The sequence below is a fragment of the Aotus nancymaae genome, unplaced genomic scaffold (genome assembly GCF_030222135.1).
Source record: "Aotus nancymaae isolate 86718 unplaced genomic scaffold, 86718_ANA_hifiasm-v0.15.2.pri h1tg000049l, whole genome shotgun sequence".
Lineage (NCBI taxonomy): Eukaryota > Metazoa > Chordata > Mammalia > Primates > Aotidae > Aotus > Aotus nancymaae.
This window is the reverse complement of record NW_026988463.1, coordinates 10656095-10677954: the sequence shown is the minus strand read 5'-3', so window position 1 is coordinate 10677954 and position 21860 is coordinate 10656095. Positions and strand designations below refer to the sequence as shown.

Sequence of the window (21860 nt, the reverse complement as noted above, 5' to 3'; positions counted from 1 at the left end):
GCACGCCTGTAGTCCCAGCTAACTGGCAAAGTGAGGTGGGAGAATCCCTTGAGCCTGGAGATGGAGACTGCAGTGAGCCAAGATCACATCACTGCACTCAAGCCTGGGTAACAAAATGAGATCCTGTCTCAAACAACAACAAACCAAAATGAACAAAATTGTATAAAGCTCTTAGAATAGCGCCACCCCCATTACGAATGCTGACATGTGTATGTACACATTTTTTTCACAGATGTCACGAACTGACATTACATACTGTTATTAATAGTTAACAAAATGTGGCCGGGCACGGTGGCTCATGCCTGTAATCCTAGCACTTTGAGAGGCAGAGGTGGGTGGATCACTTGAGCACAGAAGCTGGAGACTAGCCTGGCCAACATAATGAAACCCCATCTTGACTAGAAATACTAAAAAATAGCCAAGCGTAGTGGCTTATGCCTGTAATCCCAGCAACTTGGGAGGCTGAGGCATGAGAATTGCTTGCACCCAGGAGGCAGAGGTTGCAGTAAGCCGAGACTGCACCACTGCCTGAGTGACAGAGACTCTCTCTTTAAAAAAAAAAAAGTTAACAATGCCCTAGAAATGTCCTCCACAGGATATTCTCCATCTCAACTAGTCTTTATAACATCAGAAGTGATGGGATTACTGGCCTATTTTTCCAAGGAGCACACTGAGACTCCACGATGAAAGACTCTTGCCCAAGGTTGCAAGGTCACCTTGGCTGAGTCTGGCTTTTGTGGAGCTGTGTGTCCCTCCTTGGCGGAGGGACTCCAGACCCCTTAGTGGTTTGGACTTGGGGTCTTTGAAGGTCTCACTGGCAGGGGTCTGATGGTCTCTGCCTCTGTCTGTCCCCTAAGCCCAGTTTGGGGGTGTGGGGAGTACCTGGAGGGCAGCAGAGACAGAGAAGCCCACAAGGCCGGCACTCAGGTGGGCTTTGCTCAGCACAGCACACGTGGCAGCCGCGAACACCAGGCCATTCCCCAGGAGCTCCACGTTGGCCGCAAGCCACCTGCAATGGGAGGCAACAGTGGGGTGAGTGGGAACTCTCATCTGCAGGGAGATGCTTCTCTGGGCACAAGGACTGGTCATGCCAGCATTGTACCCACAGGGCTCCCAGCAATGGCCTCCACATGCAAGGCCCCATCCTGGCTCAGGGAGTAGAGGAAGATGACACTGTCCTGTCTTGACTGAGTTCAGCTCCGGGTATGGGGTACTCTCGGTGCTCCATAGAGCTTCCCTGTGTGGCTGCTTTTCTGTCCCTGGAACTCACCCAGCCACATCCACCCGCCATTCCCCTGTATCCCCACCCAAATCTCATCTCAAATTGTAATCCCCACGTGTGAAGGGAGGGATCTGGTGGACGGTGATTGGATCATGGGGGCGGTTTTCCCCAGGTTGTTCTCCTGATGGTGAGTGAGTTCTCGTGAGATCTGATTATTTAAAAGGGTGCGGCAGTTCCCCTCTGTGCCTTCTCTTGCCTGCCGCCGTGTAAGACATGCCTTGCTTCCCCTTCTGCCATGATTGTAAATTTCCTGAGGCCTCCCCAGCCACGTGGAACTGTAAATTAAACCTTCCTTTCTTTATAAATCACCCAGTTTCAGGTAGTTTTTTATAGCAGTGTGAAGATGGACTGCGACACAGCCCCAGCTGGCTGGGGACCTTAGTAGAAAGGGAAAAGGACTTGACATGTATTGAGTACCTCGTGTGTACTTAACCCTCTCCACCCTCTGGTACCAGACTGCCTGGATTCAAATCCTGACTCTTTGGCATTAGCTGTGTGACCTTGGACAAGTTTCCAAACCTCTCTGTGCCTAGGGTTTATCATGCATAAAACAGTTTCTGCCTGAAGTTGTTAGCAGAATTAAATACATTAATCCACATAGGTTGCTCAGAACAGTGCCAAGCATGCAGTAAGCAGGTTACAAGTCTTATCTATGAGTGTCTGTATTTAATCCTCACATCCACTCCATGAGCATGATCCCTGTCTGACAAATGAGGCTCAGAGAGGTTATAATAACTTGCCTGAAATCAACCAGTTGGTTAGTGGCAGAGCTGGGATTTGAACCTGCGTTTATCTGTTCTTAAACTTGTGTTCTTGTTCTTGCTTAGTATCTAAAGATAGCTGAGGATGCTTGTATGGCTGCTTTATCACCAAGGCAAAAGAAGCTGATCCAGTTGCCTGGCAACAGAAGCTTCTTCCTGTACCTACTGCTCACCTGCTGTTGGGAACCTCTCAGTCATGTTCCATCTGCCCACAGTCAGAACCAAGAGACTGCCTGTAGGATCTAGCCTTGACTATGTCCCCCACTCTCTAGGTGACCTCTCTAGCCAAACAATATGACCTCAGGTCTCACCCTCTGAGGATATGGATGAATTACACGATCTTCTCTGCCCTGGCTCTTCCTACCTGTCAGCCACTAGTCGCGGAAAACTGATCCTCTGGCTTTCATCCACGCGAGCATTGTTCTGAGCCACGAAGTGGCCCTGGGTTCGGAACGCCCGGACCACTGTGCTGCCCTGGAATGTCTCAGCCATGTGGGAGCAGACAGACGAGTAGCTGGCTGACTCCAAGCGTCTCAGCTGGCATGAGCTAACCACATACAGGCTCTGAGAAGGAAGGATGCGAGAGGGGAGAGGAGAAGCCACGGGCATAGAGAGGTAGTTTCCAGAAGCAGAGAGAGCCCCAAGTACAGGGTTCCAGACCAGGCTCTGTTACCACCTTGCTGTGTGACCTTGGGCTAGTTGCTTGCCCTCTCTGGGTTTCCTTTTTTTTTTTTTTTTTTTTTTAACAGAATCAGAATTCTATGGTTTTTTTTTGAAAATTACATGGGGAGCTTCACAAACCTCTAATGCCCCACCCCAGAATGACTGAATCAGAATCTCTGGCAATGTCACCTTGACTTTAGTGCTGTTTAGACAGCCTTGCAGATGATTCTAATGAACAGCCGAGGTTGAGAAACCACCAATTTAGTTTAAGTGTTTCACTTCCCAGCACTGAGGTCAACTACATTTAGGGCTGGTCATTGGGAGAACAAAACTTTAAGGGGAAATGAAGACAGATGGCCAAGTCAGTTTCACTCATGTAACCCCAGGGTTACATGCCAGGGGATGCACAGAAAGTCTGTGTGATCTGGTTTGCAGCTGCAGGTTGGGTGCAGCTGGCAGACAGGCAGGCAGAGAGGAACTGAATTTGCTGAACACCCAAGCTGTGAGTACCAGGCTTTTTACAATGTTTCATTCATTGCAGAGTCACATTCCTGTCATTCATCAGTTAATGGTGAGAACATCTGAGGCTCTGGGGATTCAGCAGCTGTCCTGAGCTCCACATTAAGTGGCAGAGTCTGGATTCAAACCCATCTCTGCTTGACTCCAAAGCTTGAGACAGAGAAACAGCCCATCATCGGAGTCAAGTGGACTTAGAGAAGGCCTAGGACAGTTGTGGGGGACAGTGGCAGCCATGGGTTTTTGGTTTTTGTCTTTTGAGATTCAGTCTCACTCTGTTGCCCAGGCTGGAGTGCAGTGGCACAATCCCAGCTCACTGCAACCTCTGCCTCCCGAGTTCAAGCAATCCTGCCTCCTCAGCCTCCCAAGAAGCTGGAATTATGGGCGTGTGCCACTACGCCAGCTAATTTTGTATTTTTAGTAGAGACAGGTTTTCACATTAGCCAAGCTGGTCTCAAATGATCTGCCCACCTCAGCCTCGCAAAGTCCTGTTTTTTTGTTTTTTTGAAATGAAGTCTCACTCTGTCACTCAGGCTAGTGCAGTGGCGTGATCTCAGCTCACTGCAACCTCCACCTCATGAGTTCAACCAATTGTCCTGCCTCAGCCTCCCAAGTGGCTGGGATTATAGGGGTGCACCACCATGCCCAGCTAATTTTTGTATTTTTAGTAGACATGGGGTTTCACCTTGTTGGTCAGGCTGGTCTTGAACTCCTGACATTATGTTCCACTCACCTCAGCCTCCTAAAGTGCTGAGATTACAGGCACAACCCACTGTGCCTGGCCCCAAAGTGCTGGTTTTACAGGTGTGAGCTACCACCCCTGGCCCTAGTCATGGTTTTTATCTGACTACCATGTTTTCTTCTACTTCTGGTTTCCTATGGGAAGGGGCTGGGTTGGGTATTGTCAATATGGGACCTGATCAGAGAAGTGGTCACATGACACAGCCTAGCCTATCAGACTCTACTATTTATTCAGTTACTGTGATGAGTTCAGAGATGGACACATGATCCAAAAAGGGCCCATCAGAATGTTCCCTGGGATTCCTATATGACTACTGAGCTGGAGAAACATTTTTTTACATGTTGAATTGCTGAAGTGAGATGATATGATGGCTAGTGGCCATCAGACCTGCCTTGGAAAGAGAGCATGTACAAAATTAGACCAAACGGGGTAAGCCAGTGGCTCCTAAATATTCATGTCCATCAGAATTACTTGGAAGGTTAATTAAAACCTAGATTAACAGGCCAACCCACAGAGTATCTGAGTCAGTAGGCCTGGGCTGGGGCCTAAGAGTGTACCTGGCTAACCAGTCCCCAGGTGATACTACTGCTGATCCTGGGGCCTACACCTTGAGAAGCACTGAGTGAGGATATGGAGAGAGTCACTGTGTCCTGATAACAGCTGGGCCCACGCACCCTAGGAATGTAAACCATTACATTCTGTTCTTTTGGTTAAGCTCATTTTAGTTGGTCTCTGGTCCCAGCAACTGAAAGAATCTAGCTTAATAGCCTTTGAGACCTGGCCTCCAGATAATTGGAGAGGAGGCAATGGCAGCAGGATATAATGTAAAAACATTACACATGAAGAGCTCTGGCCCTTGGTATTTAATTGTGCCATGAGGCACAGTGGCTCATGCCTGTAATCCCAGAATTTTGGGAGGCCAAGGTGGGAGGATCACTTGAGGCTGGGAATTTGAGACCAGCCTGGGCAACATGGTGTGACACTGTCTTTACAAAAATAAATTTAAAAATTAGCCAGGCATGGTGGCACGTGTCTGTAGTCCCACCTACTGGAGAGGCTGAGGTAGGAGGATCACTTAAGCCCAAGAGTTCAAGGCTGCAGTGAGCTATGATCACCTCTGCACTTCAGCCTGGGCAGAAGAGCAGGACTCTGTCTCTAAAAAAAAGAACTATGAGAGGCAGAGACTAGTGGAGACATCAGAAAGACTGTAGTGTCTCTGTCCCTGGGAATTCTAGGAACAACCCCTAGATGCCCAGCTGGGTGAAACCTCATATATGGAGTCTTCCCCAGAGACAGGGGACTGGCTGAGTTGACCTCAGCTGGTCCCAGAAGCCTCCCTGACTTCTCCATACCTGAAACCCAGCGTAGAGGAGAAACAATGGCAGGATGGCTACAATGGCCAGTGGAGTAGTCACTGCCACCACCAGGGTGACCTCCAAGAGTCCAAAGGCGTACATCAGCAGGGACCGGAGTTTGTCTGGGATGTCCACGTCCACCGTGTCCGTCTCCTTGGAGAAGCGGTTCAGAAGGTTGCCGATGGGAGTCCTCTCAAAGAAGCTGATGGGAGATCGCACCACATCCCACAGAAGCCTCTGGAAGAGCAACCTGGATGCCCGGACCCCACCTAGGAGCACCGCGGCCATGGAGGCAAATAGCCCGATGGCTGGGGAGGGAGAGGACGTAAGAGCATGAAGGCTGCAGACCCTCAGGAGCATCCCCGTGGGGCCTTGCAGGGGTCTCCCCCGCTACCTTGTGGCGGCCATCTTATGGTTTAACCACCCTACTAGATATTTTTTGACAGGGTCTCACTCTGTCACTCATGTTGAAGTACAGTAGCATGATCATGGCTCACTGCAGCCTTGACCTCCTGGACTCAATTTATTCTCCTGCCTCAGCCTCTGAGTAGCTGGGACCACAGATGTATACCCCAACACTGGCTAATTTTGGGTATTTTTTGTAGAGATGGGATCTTGCTATGTGTCCAGGCTGGTCTCGAACTCCTGGGATCAAGTGATCTGCCTGCCTTGGCCTGAGATGACAGGCATGAGCCACTGCACCCAGACTCTGCTTGTTTCTTGATGTAATGGATTGAAGAGTATCCCCCAAAACTCATTTTGGATGGGTCCTAAATTCAATGACTGCCATTTGTATAAGACTACTAGAGGATACTGAGAGACACAGAGCAGGAGATGTGAAGATCGCGGCACAGATTAGAGGACACATCTACAAGCCAAGGAATGCCGGGGACTTCTGGTGACCACAGGAAACCAGGAGAGAAGCCTGGGGGGTTCTCCCTCAGAACCTCCATAAGACGTTAACCCAGCTGACACCTTGATTTTAGACTTCAGGCCTCAGAACTGTGACAGAACAAATTTCAGCTATGCTGGGCTCCCAAGTTTGTGGCGATTGGTTTTGCAGTAGTCCTAGGAGAAAAAGGTACATCTTTCCTCCCAGTGCTAATCTATATGCTTGGGGTGGGACTAACTTCTCCTCTGGAGCGGGGTAAATTTCACCCATGGCTAATCCAAACCACTGAACTTGGTTCAGAGATGAGTGCATAACCCAAGTCCAGCCAATGACAGGGAGACCTGAGACTTTGCTAGTACTTGGTTATTAGAGGTGGCCAGGCTGGAGCTGTGGGGTATCATCTTGCCACCAGAGAGAGCAGCTGAGCTGGACAGGAAGCTGTCACAGGGGAGGGAAATGAAGTGATTTTTTGTTTGGACCCCTATATCCAGCTATACCTGAAGCCAGAACCCTATGCATACTCGCCCTATGAGCCAATCAATTCTCTTGTTGCTTAAATCACTTTGAATTGGAGCTGATTTTTTCTTTTTTTGAGATGGAGTCTTGCTCTGTTGCCCAGGCCGCAGTGCAGTGGTGCAATCTCAGCTCACTGCAGCCTCCACCTCCCAGGTTCAAGCAATTCTCCTGCCTCGGCCTCCCAAGTAGCTGGGATTACAGGCACTGCCAGCATGCCTGGCTAAGTTTTGTATTTTTAGTAGAGATGGGGTTTCACCACGTTGACCAGGTTGGTCTCAAACTCCTGACCTCAAGTGATCTGCTCACCTCGGCCTCCCAAAGTGCTGAGATTACAGATGTGAGCCACTGTGCCTGGGCTGGAGCTGATTTTTTTATTCTTTGTATTCAAAAGAGTCATAACCAATTTCTCTCTCTTGGCTCCAGTCTCTCCATCTTTAAGGGAGAGTAAGTCTTGCCCTTAGCTATCAAATGAGGGATGGCAGTGGAAGGATTTTGAAAGGGCCATTTGCCACCCACATGAGGATCTGGGTTAATTCCAGGGCTCAGCAGACTCTGACAAGCCCTCATTTCCTCTTGGTTCAGTAGCCATTCATCTTGAGTATTCCACTGTACATGCAGTTGTGGCGGGCAGGTCTCCAGGTTGTTAGGATTAGAAGAGTCCTCAAGTTGAGTCCTGGCACACCCATTTTATAGAGGAGGGTACAGGCTCACAGCATTTTGGTGATGTGGCCAAGGTCACCCAGTGAATGAGGAGAAATCAACATGGGAGTGAGGCAGCTGTCCTTTAAAGATGAAGCCAGGCTGGACATGGTGGCTCATGCCTGTAATGCCAACACTTTGGGAGGCTTAGGCAGAGGACTGCCTGAGCCCAGGAGTTTGAGACCACCCTGGGCATCGTGCCAAATCCTGTCTCTATAAAAAAAAAAAAAAAAATTAGCCAGGCATGGTGGGATGTACATGCAGTCCCAGCTACTCGGGAGGCTGAAGTAGGAGGATCGCTTGAGCCCAGGAGGCGGAGGTTGCAGCGAGCCAAGTTTGCACCACTGCACTCCAGCCTGGGTGACAAAGCCAGACAGTCTGTGTGTGTGTGTGTGTGTGTGTGTGTGTGTGTGTGTGTGTGTGTGAATAAATAAATAAGAAGCCAAACTCACATGTGCACTCCCGTGAATCCCTTGAGCCAGGCCACATATTAACAGAAGAATCAGGTGTTAGGGATGGTGTGGGGGAGGCAGGAGGAATGTGGGTGTGGTTGTAAAAGGGCCACATGAGAGCACCTGGTGGTGAGGGGGTTGTTAAGTATCTCAAATGTCAACCACATTTGGGCAGGAGCCCAAACCAGATACAACTGCACAGAGGCAAACATGCACACACACACATGCAAGTAAAACTGGGGAAATCAGGAAATCCATGAGGCCAAGCGCGGGGGCTCATGCCTGTAATCCCAGCACTTTGGGAGGCTAAGGCGGGCAGATCATTTGAGGTCAGGAGTTCGAGACCAGCCTGGCCAACATGGTGAAACCCCGTCTCTACTAAAAATACAAAAATTAACCAGGCATGGTGGTACACACGTATAATCCCAGCTCCCAGCTACTCGGGAAGCTGAGGCAGGAGAATTGCTTGAACCTGGGAGGCAGAGGTTACAGTGAGAAGAGATCATGCCACTGTACTCCAGCCTGGGTGGCAGAATGAGACTGTTAATAAATGAATGAATCAATGAGATCCATGGATTGATGAGTTTCGTTATCCTTTATGTGTGATACTTTTTTTGTTGTTTTTTTGAGATGGAGTCTTGCTCTGTGGCCAGGCTGGACTACAGTGGCACAATCTTGGCTCACTGCAACCTCTGCCTCCTGGGTTCAAGCAATTCTCTTGCCTCAACTTCCCGAGTAGCGGGAGCTGGGATTACAGGTGTCTACCACCACACCCAGCTAGTTCTTGCTTTTAGTAGAAACAGGGTTTCACCATGTTGGCCAGGATGGTCTCCATCTCCTGATCTTGTGATCCGCCCTCCTTGGCCTCCCACAGTGCTGGAATTATAGGTGTGAGCCACCGTACCCGGCCTTGTGTGATACTTTACTATCATTTTGCAAAATATCTCCACTGGGAGAAACTGGGCAGACTGCACAAGGTAGCTAGCTGCCTTATTTCCTGGAACTGCATGTCAATCTACAAGTATTTCTGTAAGTATTTCCATTTTTAACAAGGAGAAGATAGAGTGATAGCGGTGATGCACCTGTTAGGGAGGGTCTGGAGGTTTGGGGACAGGCACTGAAAGCCACCAGCAGGCAGGCCCTGGAGCTGCCTTCTGCTAGTGGGGAGGGACTGGGGGAGGTTCTGAAGGTTCGAGAAAAGGAGGGATGTGCCCTGTCCTCCCCGTTCCCTCCAGCATCATCTTAAGGACACTGATCTTTGCTTGGACCCTGGACATTTTGCACAGTTGTTCCAGAGGGGACCCAGGGAGGGGCGGGGCCAAGGAGCCCTGAGCAGCCCTCAGTGGAGCTGGAGGAGGGGATGAGGAGCAGCCCTCGGTGGAGCTGGATGGGGGGATGAGGAGCAGCCCTCGGTGGAGCTGGAGGAGGGGGTGAGGCGTACCTTGGAGACAGCCGAGGAGCCCGAAGATCCCGCCACGAAGGGCTGCCTGCGTCTGCTGCCCACCCACTGTGGGGTCGTCCGCCCACAGGCTCAGCCAGTAGCCCCGGCAGAAGGAGGCCACTTGCTGGCAGAGGAAGAGAAAGAGTGCATAGAGGCAGAGGGGGGTGCCCACGGCCCGCAGGTAGGCCAGGTGCACTGCAGCCTTCACCTGTAGCACACAGGAGGGAAAGGGAGGCAGAGAGCGCCCCCAGCGGGAGGGGTGAGTTGAGGCAAGGCCAGGCGAGTCTCCCAGAAAACATGCCAATGGGCAGAGGGAACCACCAGGCAGACCTCATGGGTTCTTCCTCTGTGCCTCCCACCAGGAGCTCCCTCTCACCCCTACAGGACCCGGCTAGCCTTACAACCCCCATCTCCTACACAATCCCCAATGAGCTAGCATTCATATTTTTTTCCTTTTCTTTTTTCTTTTTTTGAGACAGAGTCTTGCTCTGTCACTAGGCTGGAGTGCAGTGGCACGATCTCAGCTCACTGCAACCTTTGCCTCCCAGGTTCAAGCGATTCTTCTGCCTCAGTCTCCCAAGTAGCTGGGATGACAGGTGCCCGCCAACACACCTGGCTAATTTTTCTTGTAGTTTTAGTAGAGATGGGGTTTTGCTGGCCAGGCTGGTCTCGAACTGCTGACCTCGTGATCAGCCGCCTCAGCCCCCCAAAGTGCTGGGATTACAGGCATGAGCGACTGTGCCCCTTCTTATTTCCTTTACAGCACTTATTGTTATCAGATATAGCTTATTAGCCTAATTATTTGCTGTCTGTCTATCCTCACTAGTATCCAATCTCTACCAGACTTAGCTTGGCACATAGTGGGTATTGTGCACACGTTTGCTGGATGAATGAGGGGGTGGGTGAATAAATGAGTGAGTGGGTAGGTAGGTAGGTAGGTGTGTGGATGAGTAAGTGAATGAATGGATGGAATGATCAATGAATGGATGAACAGCTGAACAGACAGATGCATAGGTGAGGGAATGGTTGGTATGTATTGTTAGGATGGATAAAGGAGGACGTGTGTGAATGGATGGGATGAATAAATGAATAGGTGGGATGGATAGATGAGTGGGTGGGATGGATAGATGGTGGGTGGGATGGATAGGTGAGTGGGTGAGATGCATAGGTGAGTGGGTGGGATGGATAGAGGGTGGGTGAGATGCATAGGTGAGTGGGTGGGATGGACAGATGGTGGGTGGGATGGATAGGTGAGTGGGCGGGATGGATAGGTGAGTGGGCGGGATGGATAGATGAGTGGGTGGGATGATAGATGAGTGGGTGGGATGGACAGATGGTGGGTGGGATGGATAGGTGAGTCAGTGGGATGGACAGGTGAATGGGTGGGATGGACAGATGGTGGGTGGGATGGATAGGTGAGTGGGTGGGATGGATAGATGGTGAGTGGGATGGATAGATGGTGGGTGGGATGGATAGGTGAGTGGGTGGGATGGACAGATGGTGGGTGGGATGGATAGGTGGGTGAGTGGGTGGGATGGATAGATGGTGAGTGGGATGGATAGATGGTGGGTGGGATGGATAGGTGGGTGGGTGGGATGGATAGGTGAGTGGGTGGGATGGATAGATGGTGAGTGGGATGGATAGATGGTGGGTGGGATAGATAGATGGTGAGTGGGATGGATAGGTGAGTCGGTGGGATGGACAGATGGTGGGTGGGATGGATAGGTGAGTGGGTGGGATGGATAGATGGTGAGTGGGATGGATAGATGGTGGGTGGGATGGATAGGTGAGTGGGTGGGATGGATAGATGGTGAGTGGGATGGATAGATGAGTGGATGGGATGGATAGGTGAGTGGGTGGGATGGACAGATGGTAGGTGGGATGGATAGGTGAGTGGGTGGGATGGATAGATGGTGAGTGGGATGGATAGATGGTGGGTGGGATGGATAGATGGTGAGTGGGATGGATAGGTGAGTCAGTGGGATGGACAGGTGAATGGGTGGGATGGATAGATGGTGGGTGGGATGGATAGGTGAATGGGTGGGATGGATAGATGGTGGGTGGGATGGATAGATGGTGGGTGGGATGGATAGGTGAGTGGGTGGGATGGATAGATGGTGGGTGGGATGGATAGGTGGGTGGGATGGATAGGTGGGTGGGATGGATAGGTGGGTGGGATGGATAGGTGAGTGGGTAGGATGGATAGATGGTGGGTGGGATGGATGGGTGGATGAGTGGGATGGATAGATGAGTTGGTGGGATGGATAGGTGAGTGGGTGGAATGGATGGGTGGGTGGGTGGCTGAGCACTGAAGTGGATGATGGAATGGAAAGGTAGGTGGGTGGAGGTATGTAGCCGTATAGAAGAGGAGAAACAGTACAAGCTTCAAATAGACTGGCCTAGATTTGGATCCCAGGTTGAGTCCCAGGCTGGCGATGAGAACACTGACAAGTCTCTTAGCTCTTTAAGACTTCAGTTTCTTGGCTGGGCACAGTGGCTCATGCCTGTATCCCAGCACTATAGGAGGCAGAGGCAGGAGGATCACTTAAGCCCAGAAGTTCAAGACCAACCTGGGCAACAGGACAAAACCCCATTTCTACTAAAAGTACAAAAATTAGCTGGGCATGATGGCACATGCCTGTAGTCCCAGCTACTTGAGAGACTAAGGTAGAAGGATTGCTTGAGTCCAGGAGGTCAAGGCTGCAGTGAGCTGATTACATCACTGCAGTCCAGCCTGGGTGAGTGAGCAAGCCACTCTCTCAAAAATAAAATAAAATTTAAGTTATTTATGTCTAAAATAGAGCTATCATATCTATTTTTTAGAGTGGTTATGAGGTTTAAGAAAATGAAGGTCTAGAATGCTACTGGCACATAGTAGGTGCTCAAGAAAGGTGAGTATCACTGCCCCACTGCCAACTGCTACATCTGGTAGGAGGACTTGGGCCCTGGGGGCAGCAGCAGTGGCTGGGGAGGGGTGGGCCAAGCTGGTGCTTACCCTGCTGTACTGCACACTGTCCTTTCCTGTTGGCCATGCTGCCCTGTCAGGGTCATCTAGAGGAACCCCTGTCTGGGCTTCTGAAGTGGTGTGGTCCTTCTCAGGGACTGACTTGATGAACCTGTCATTTAGAGGAAATGAAGAGGAAGTCAGTGTCTCAACCAATGGTGGGGTGTATGTTCCCAACCCTAAGGCCCACTGACAGCCACTGAGCTCAGGGTACACTCTTCATTTATTCATTCATTCATTCATTCATTCAACAGAATACTGACCAGATATCTATCATGCTTCCCTTCTGTGTGTGTGGTACCTAGCTAAATGCCATCTATTACCCCAGAGTCAAGCAAGCCCATTCTTCTGATGCCATTCACAGGATGAACTTCATTTGCTCACCACTGGAACTCTGTTCTCAGAATTTTCTTATTTGTTTCTTTTTTGAGACAGGGTCTTGCTATGTTGCCCAGGTTGGTCTTAAATTCCTGAGCTCAAGCATTCCGCCCACCTCAGCCTCCCAAAGTGCTGGGATTATAGGCATGAGCTGCCTCACCCAGCATGTTTTCAAAACTTTCATTTTGGTCTTTGGTGCAATTGTTTTGCCCCTACTGTTTACCATCAGATTTGTCAGTCCAACTAGCAGAATATAAATTATGCACAATTCAGATGCTAAAGACCTTTTGAATGTCTTATCTGTGGATGAGTGAGCTTTAACCTCTGTGCCTCAGTTTCATCAGCTGTAAACATAGGGGTAGTATCTATTCACCCATCCATCCATCCATCCATCCATCCATCCATCCATCCATCCATCCATCCATCTACATATCTATACATCTACATATACTTGTCTACCTATCTACTATTAAAGTTTAGCCTAAAGCTGCCTCCTTACATATTCTAAGTTTGGCCTAAAGGTTTTCCCGTACTTAGTGAACTGTAACTTAACTGGACTCTTTTGCAAACAGACTGCACCCTACTTCTGTGTCAATCACTGAATTTCAGCCAATCAAAAGCAGCCAACTGTTCAAACCATGTTCAAATAAAGCAAATGGTAAGCTGCAACCAGTCCAGCTGTTTTTGTACCTCACTTCTGTTTCCTGTCCTTCACGTTCCTTTTTCTGTCCATTCGCCTTTGATCACGTGGCTGTACCAGAGCCTCTCTAGATGTATTCTGGCTCAGGGGCTGCCCAATGTGTGGATAATTCTTTGCTGGATTAACCTCTGTCAGCCAGGTGCCCTGGCTCATGCCTGTAATCCCAGCCCTTTGGGAGGCTGAGGCAGGTGGATCACCTGAGGTCAGGAGTTCGAGACCAGCCTGGCCAACATCACAAAACCCTGTTTCTACTAAAAATACAAAAATTAGCTGGGTTTGGTGGTGCATGCCTGTAGTCCCAGCTACTCGGAAGGCTGAGGCATGAGAATCGCTTGAACCCGGGAGGCAGAGGTTGCAGTGAGCTGAGATTGTGCCACTGCACTCCAGCCTAAGGTAGAGAGAGAGATTCTATTTCAAAAACAAAACAAAACAAACCTTAGACACATTAAATTTGACAGAGGTTAATTTTTTTTTTCTTTTTGAAATTGAGTATCACTCTGTTGCCCAGGACAGAGTGCAGTGGCATGATCTCTGCTCACTGCAACCTCCGACTCCTGGGTTCAAGCAGTTCTCAGGACTCAGTCTCCCAAGTGGCTGGGACTACAGGTGCGCACCACCAGGCCCAGCTAATTTTTGTATTTTTAGTAGAGAGTGTTTTGCCATGTTGGCTTGGCTGGTCTCGAACTCCTGACCTCAGGTGATCCATGCACCTTGGCCTCCCAAAGTGCTGATATTACAGATGTGTGCCACTGCGCCCAGCCTTAATGTGTCAAAGGGTTTTCTTTGAACATGACTACCTATCCATCTGATCTTATTTCATATTCTTTTTTTTTTTTTGTCTTTTCTGAGACAGAGTTTTGCTCTTGTTGCCCAGGCTGGAGTGCAATGGCATGATCTCGGCTCACTGCAACTTCCACCACCCGGGTTCAAGCGATTCTCCTGCCTCAGTCTCCAAATAGCTGGGATTACAGGTGCACACCATCACGCCCAGCTAATTTTTTGTACTTTTAGTAGAGATGGGATTTCTTTATGTTGGTCAGGCTGGTCTCAAACTCCTGAACTCAGGTGATCCACCTGCCCAGGCCTCCCAAAGTGCTGGGATTACAGGCATGAGCCACCACGCCCGGTCTTACTTCAGATTCTTGCGCGCTGTGAAAATGGTGGGATTGCTCAGTGCATGACTGAGAAGTGCCATCGAGGTGGCTAGCTGGGACAGGGATCAGCCCCAGTGATCCCCAGGGACTGAGGCCCCTTAGGATACCTGCTGCCCTGCACCCCTGTATAGAAGGCACTTAAGCTCAGACCACCTGGTACCAGTGGCCTGTGGTTCTGCTTCCCAAGACCCCGCTCATTAATAGGGGAGAGGATCAGGCAGCATGTCCTTCTGCTCCAGACAGCCCCACAGTGAGCCCAGCTGTGTCCTAGCTGAAGGGAGCTGACTGAACAGGAAACCACAGGCCTCCTCCTGGACCCCTGCCTACATGTTCTGGCCAGCAGCAAGTGATACTGTGTGTATAGACCCAAGCCCTGGGCATAGCCCGCCTGTGAAAGCATAAATGACCGGGCCTGGCATGGTGGCTAACAACTATGGGGGGAATCTTTCTTTGGAACCAGCGCTGCCCTACTGCAGCATTCAGACAACCCCAGCAAGCTGGCTCAGCCCCCTTGAAGACATCCATCTCGCTGGGAGGCATTTGTTCATCCCATGAACTGGCCCTATGGGGACCTAATCATCTTGGCCAACTGGACCGATTTTGGTGAATTATCCCTCAGTTGGGCATCATGGGGGGCTTCAGCAGGTGCTCCATCCATAATGGTTTTGGTTGCCCCCTAACTGCCTGAGATGCAGGCGGTCCCTTCAGCAATGTCAGCTTCAGCCTGTGCCCTTCTGAGCGTGGCACCATGGTGGACTCACCTCTCGGGTCTATGTTCAGGCCTCCTGCCTGCAGAGGAGTCTCTGGGGTCCTTGGTGCTGGTCCCAGGTTCTGTTTCTGCAAGGTCAAGAGCGTCCTGTCACACAACACAGTCCAGATACTCACTTTGACACCCACTGACTATGTGGCCTTAACTGCTCTGACCATCCATTTCCCCTGATCTGCCTCCTGCCACTTCTCCAGCAACCTCTCTCAACACCCCACTCTGAGTTCTTCCAGAAACACCATTCAGACATTCATTCACTCACTCATTCATTTCTTCAATCAGTGTATAATTGAGCACCTGCTATGAACCTGATGTTGGATAAACAGCAGTGAACACTGTACAAACTCAAGTTATCTCTGTTTCCCCTGACAGCCTTGCTCAAGCAGTTCCTTGTGTCTGGAATGCTCTTTTCTGGCTAACTCCCAACTACCCTCAGGTACCATCTACCCCAGAAAGGACACCTCCCCACCACTATCCCCCAGGTGTGGCCAGTAACTGAAGGCATAGCTGTAATAGTTTAACCATAGACCTGTAAGCAAGAAATAACTGCTATTTTAAGCTGCTGCTATTTGGGGGCTATTTGTTACACAGCATCATCACAGCAAAGGTTGACCAATACCAACAGGCAAGTTCTAGCTTCAATCTTCAGGACTGTGACATTGTGAATCAACACTTAGGGTTTTTACCAGGGTGGGGCAGTGCTAAGCAGATGTTCTCAGAAGAGGCAAAGCCTGAGATTGAGGGAGACCTGGGTGTGAGTCCCTGCTTTGTCATGAAGGATAGTATGGAGCCGAAGTGATTAAAAAATACATTCTCTGGAATCAGGTTGCTTGGGTTTAAATCCCAGTGCTACCACTTATAAGCCATGTAATCTGGGACTAGTTCCTTAACTACTGGGCCTCAGTTTCTTCATCTGTGAAATGGAAATGATTCTAGTACCAGCCTCACAGGGGCATTATGTTGATTCATTGAGCTAACGTGTGTGCTGTGTGGTTAGTTGCTACTTTTCAGTTATTGTGGGTGAGCTTGGCTTGGCAACTTCATTTCCAGAACTTTGTCATGTATCCAGCGCACTTTGTGTTCTTTGGATTATTAGAAACTCTAGCTGGCATGGTGTAGCTTTCTAGGCTTCTTGCGCTGTCTCCATAGCAACTGCAAGCATAGACTGTGGAGCTGGATACACTCAAGTTGTAATCTGTGACCTCGGGCGAGTGATTTAACTCTCTGTGCCTCAGTTTGCTTATCTGTAAAATGACAGCAATACCTTCACATGCCTCTGAGGGTACGGTGAGAATCAAATGAAACAGTATATTTTTTACAGAAGCACTAAGCACAGCCCCTGGCTCATAGATGGTGTTATTGGCTCTTCTTGGAGAGAGGTGACTTAGTGGAGAGTCATCTGCTTCCAGGCCTAGGCCTGCAGGGAGGGTGTGACCAGAGCAATCCACTCATGCCAGTAGGACCTTTTGAGCCTCTTTCCCCCAAGAGTGGCAGGCATGGAGAATCAGCAAAGCCCACCTAGTACCTCCTTCTCCACTATCTCCTGGCTGTCCAGCTTGATCCAGAAGACCCATGAGGGCCCCCTTCTTGTGCAGAAGCTCCTGGTAGGAACCCATCTCTGCGATGGCCCCATCTGCTAGCACCACGATCCAATCAACCTGGGGCAGGATGTGGAGCGTGTGGGTCACGAGAATCCGTGTCTGGGCAGGGAAGGGGTAGAAGTTACACACATGTGGCTGGGCGCAGTGGCTCACACGTGTCATCCCAGCACTTTGGGAGGCCAAGGCAGTTTGATCACCTGAGGTCGGGAGTTCAAGACCAGCCTGGCTGACATGGCTAAGCCCTGTCTCTACTAAAAATACAAAAATTAGCTAGGTATGGTGGTGCATACCTGTAGTCCCAACTACTTGGGAGGCTGAGGCATGAAAGTCACTTGAACCTGGGAGGTGGAGGTTGCAGTGAGCTGAGATTGCACCACAGCACTCCATCCTGAGTGACAGAGCAAGACTCAAAAAAACGGAGAGAGAGAGAGAACAAGGAAGGAAGGAAAAGTTACACACATGTGCTTGGCCAGCCTCCCAGAGCTGGGGGTTGGGGTGGGGGTGTTGTCCCTGAACTCAGAGTGGGGACAGCTCCCCTTCTTGTGCTCCTGCCATCTTTCTTGAAAACAGCATGCCCAAGAGAAACAGAGGGGACTCCTTCAGCCTGTGTCTCAAAACAAGAAGACAAGGAGTCCATCTGATGAAGGCCAACCATCCAAGGCAGAGCTGTAGTAGTTAAACCACAGACACATAAGCAAGAAACAGCTACTGTTGTAAGCTGATGGAATCTGAGTGGTTGTTTGTTACGTAGCATCATCACAGCAAAAGCCGACCCATACAAAGAGGAAAACTGGACTCAAAGTGGAAGGGAGTGATGAGAGAAACCTGGGTTAGGACTGGATGCTAAGGGCATCCTCTACCTTTGCTCTGTGCCCTCTGACACATGTTCCCAAACTTACTGTTCCCTGGAGTAGTCCACCAGGCCCGATGACCTGGTTGAAGACGTGCTGGCCGACATGGGCATCCAGGGCTGCCAGAGGGTCATCCAGCAGGTACACAGCTGCCTTTCTGTACACAGCCCGGGCCAGGCTCAGTCGCTGCTTCTGGCCCCCAGAGAGATGCATGCCCTGTGGCCACAGAAGGAACAATGTCCTGAGTCTGCATCTACAGGGTGAAACTGGGGCGCCCAGGCTGGGGCAGGTCGGGGCAAATCTGCCCATCAGGGTGAGGTGCAGCTCGCCATGGCTGTCCCCTAGGCATTCACCCAGCTTCAAAGACACTCACTTGCAAGCCAGCATCACCTCCATCATCCTTACCCGATCTCACTTCTCCCCTCACCAGCACGCTTCCTGGAGGAGTTCCATACGCTTCCCAATACACTCTGTCTCCTCCTGCTCACTCTCTGTGTCCATCTGAATCCAACTTCTGTTTCCCTTCCTCCACCGAGACCACCTTCAATGAGGACACCACTCATTTCCCTATTCCCTGATCCAGTGGTAGCTTTTCAGTCCTACCTTTCCATTTTAAATTTTATTTGTTTTAGTTGTTATTGACATGTAATAGCTGTACCTATGTGAGGGGCACAGGTGATATTTTGATGTCTGTAGAGCAGTGGTCCCCAACCTTTTTGGCACCAGGGACCAGTTTTGTAGAAGACAATTTTTCCACGGACCTGGGGGCAGGGGATTGGTTTCAGGATGATTCAAGCACATGACATTGATTGTGCACCTTACTCCTATTATTGTTATTATTATTGTTAATTGAGATGCAGTCTTGCTCTTATCACCTGGCTGCAGTGCAGTGGTGCGATCTCTGCTCACTACAACCTCCGCCTCCTGGGTTCAAGCAATTCCCCTGCCTCAGCCTCCCAAGTAGCTGGGATTACAGGCACCTGCCACCACACCTGGCTAGTTTTTGTATTTTTAGTAGAGATGGGGTTTCACCATGTTGGCCAGGCTGGTCTTGAACTCCTGACCTCAGGTGATCCACTCACCTCGGCCTCCCAAAGTGCTGGGATGACAGGCATGAGCCCCTGCACCAGGCCTACTTCTATTATTGTTACATTGTAATATGTAATGAAATACTTACACAACTCACCATAACGTAGAATCAGTGGGAGCCCTGAGCTTGTTTTCCTGAAACTAGATCATCCCTTCTGGGGGTGATGGGAGAGAGTGACAGATCATCAGGCATTGGATTCTCATAAGGAGCACGCAGCCTAGATCCCTCGTATGTGCTGTTTACAGTAGGGTTTGCGCTCCTATGAGACTCTAACACCACCAGCGATCTGACAGGAGGTGGAGCTCAGGTGGTGACGCCAGCAATAAGGAGCGGCTGTGAACACAGATGAAGCCTCCCTCACCCGCTGCTGCTCACCGCCGTGCGGCCTGCCCAGTTCCTAACAGGTGAGCCAGGCGCGGTGGCTCACGCCTGTAATCTCAGCACTTTGGGAGGGCAAGGTGGGCCGATCACCTTAAGTCAGGAGTTTGAGACCAGCCTGATCAACATGGAGACACCCCGTCACTACTAAAAATACAAAAATTAGCCAGGCGTGGTGGCTTACACCTGTAATCCCAGCTACTCCTGAGGCTGAGGCAGGAGAATCGCTTGAACCCAGGAGGCGGAGGTTGCAGTGGGCCAAGATCGCACCATTGCACTGCAGCCTGGACAACAAGAGTAAAACTCCATCTTAAAAAAAAAGGCCAGGTGCAGTGGCTCATGCTTGTAATCCCAGCACTTTGGGAGGCTGAGGCAGGCGAATCACCTGAGGTCAGGAGTTCCAGACCAGCCTGGCCAACATGGTGAAACCCTGTGTCTACTAAAAATACAAAAATTAGCTGGATGTAGTGGTGCATGCCTGTAATCCCAGCTACTTGGGAGGCTGAGAGAGGAGAACTGCTTGAACCTCCGAGATGAAGGCTGCAGTCAGCCAAGATCCACTGCACAGAGTGACTCTGTCTCAAAAAAATCCAAAAAACAAACAAAAAAACCAGACCACAAACTGGTACTGATCTGTGGCCGGGGGGTTGGGGACCCCTGCTGTAGACAGTATGTAATGATCATATCAGGGTAACTGAGACAGTCGTCACCTCAAATATTTATCTTTTGTATTGGGAACATGACAATCCTTCTCGTCTAGTTATCTTGAAATACACAAATTATCATTCGCTATAATTTCCCTTGTGTACTACCGATTACTATAACTTATTCCTTCTATCAAGGCCTTCTTGTCTTTCATTCATTCTTTTAATTATTTTTATTTATTTTTGAGACAGAGTTTCACTCTTTCACCCAGGCTGGAGGGCAGTGGCGTGATCTCGACTCACTGCAACCTCCGCTTCCTGGGCAGGCAATTCTCCTGCCTCAGCCTCCCGAGTAGCTGAGATTACAGGCATGCACTACCATTCCTAGCTAATTTTTGTATTTTTAGTAGAGATGGGGTTTCACCATGTTGGCCAGGCTAGTCTCAAACTCTTGACCTCAAGCAATCCACCCACCTGGGCCTCCCAAAGTGCTGGGATAACAGGCATAAGCCACTGCACCCAGCCATTCGTTCATTCTTACATTCATTCATTCTATGAATAACTACTGCCTGCTTATCATATACCTGGCAGGGTTCTAGGCTTTGGGGAAACAGCAATGAGCAAAACAAAGCTGCTGCTCTCTTAATGGATCCATCATTGTAATGAGGGGGAGAGAGACGAGCGATTCATAAACAAACCAGTAACACAGACAGGACATCGGGTGGAGAATGCTATGGAAAATAAATACGAAGGCAGGGCAGGCCGGCCAGGAGCGGTGGCTCATGCCTATATTCCCAACACTTTGGGAGGCTGAGGTGGATGGGTCCCTTGAGGTCAGGAGTTCAAGACCAGCCTGGCCAATGTGGTGAAACCCCATCTCTACTAACCCAGGAGGTGGAGGGTGCAGTGAGCCGTGACTGCACCACTGAACTCCAGCCTGGGGAACAGAGTGAGGCTGTCGAAACAAAAGAAAAGAAAGAAAAGAAAGAAAAGGAAGGGAGGGAGGGAGGGAGGGAGGGAGGGAAAAGAAAAGAAAAGAAACAAAGAAAAGATAGAGAAGGAAGGAAGGAGAGAGAAATCAGGTGCAGGTGTGGGGTGCACTAGCCTGAGCAGGGGTGCTGTGGTGGTGGATAAGGTGGTCAGGGAAGGCCTCTCTTTGAAGGTGATAGACATGAGGGATGAGCCCTGGGGACTCCTGGGGAGAGCTTTCCAGCAGAGGGAATAGCAGGTGCAAAGGCCCTGGGGTCAGAGTGTGCCACAGGGGATCAGGGAACTTCACAGACTCTGGAGGCTGGAGTGAAGCCGAGAGATGATGATAAGAGATGGGGCTGATGGGTACCACAGTCAGGTCACAGGGACCTTGCCAGGGATTGTCACAACTTAGGCTTTGACTCTGAGGGAGATGGGGAGACTGCCTGAGGTCAGGAGTTTGAGACCAGCCTAGCCAACATGGTGAAACCCTGTCTCTACTAAAAATACAAAAATCAGCCAGGTGTGGTGGGGCATGCTTGAAATCTCAGCTACTCAGGAGGCTGAGGTGGGACAACTGCTTGAACATGGGGGGCAGAGGTTGCAGTGAGCTGAGATTGTACCACTGCACTCCAGCCTGTGCAACAGAGTGAGACTCCATCTCAAAAAATAAAATAAAATAAAAAACACAAGTGTTAGGCTGAATTTGGACTGAGGGTCACAGTTTGCCAACTCCTGCTCAATCCATTGCTCCAGATGCATATATCCTGTGTCTTGGACATCTCTGTCCAGACCCTTTGGTGAGGCCCAGAGAGGGGAAGCAATTAGATCAACGTCACCCAGCAAGGCAGGGCAGAGAAAGACAGGAAGTAGGTCTCCTCACTCTGAGTTGTCACAGAGCCCCTCACCGCCAATTCCTGCCACAACTCCCTGCCTCTCTCTGTGTCCATCTCTACTCATCAATTCTGATTTATTAAGCACCTACCACATGCTTGGCCCTGAGCTG

General features: G+C 50.1%; 1 protein-coding gene across 8 annotated transcripts in view; it reads right to left on the bottom strand.

Annotated features, from left to right (window-relative positions):
* ABCC6 (ATP binding cassette subfamily C member 6) overlaps nt 1-21860 on the bottom strand; it is an 86703-nt gene that overhangs the window by 22327 nt on the left and 42516 nt on the right. For 7 of the 8 annotated variants that reach the window (XM_064362457.1, XM_064362463.1, XM_064362459.1 and 4 more), the window contains 8 exons: nt 17822-17989; nt 16847-17021; nt 15317-15392; nt 12315-12435; nt 9320-9527; nt 5317-5627; nt 2408-2607; nt 883-1009 (listed from right to left, as the gene is read on the bottom strand). In XM_064362457.1, coding sequence (XP_064218527.1) covers nt 883-1009; nt 2408-2607; nt 5317-5627; nt 9320-9527; nt 12315-12435; nt 15317-15392; nt 16847-17021; nt 17822-17989 — 1386 coding nt within the window. The remainder of the gene's footprint in view (nt 1-882; nt 1010-2407; nt 2608-5316; nt 5628-9319; nt 9528-12314; nt 12436-15316; nt 15393-16846; nt 17022-17821; nt 17990-21860) is intronic. The other variant, XR_010337350.1, reaches the window with a different exon arrangement.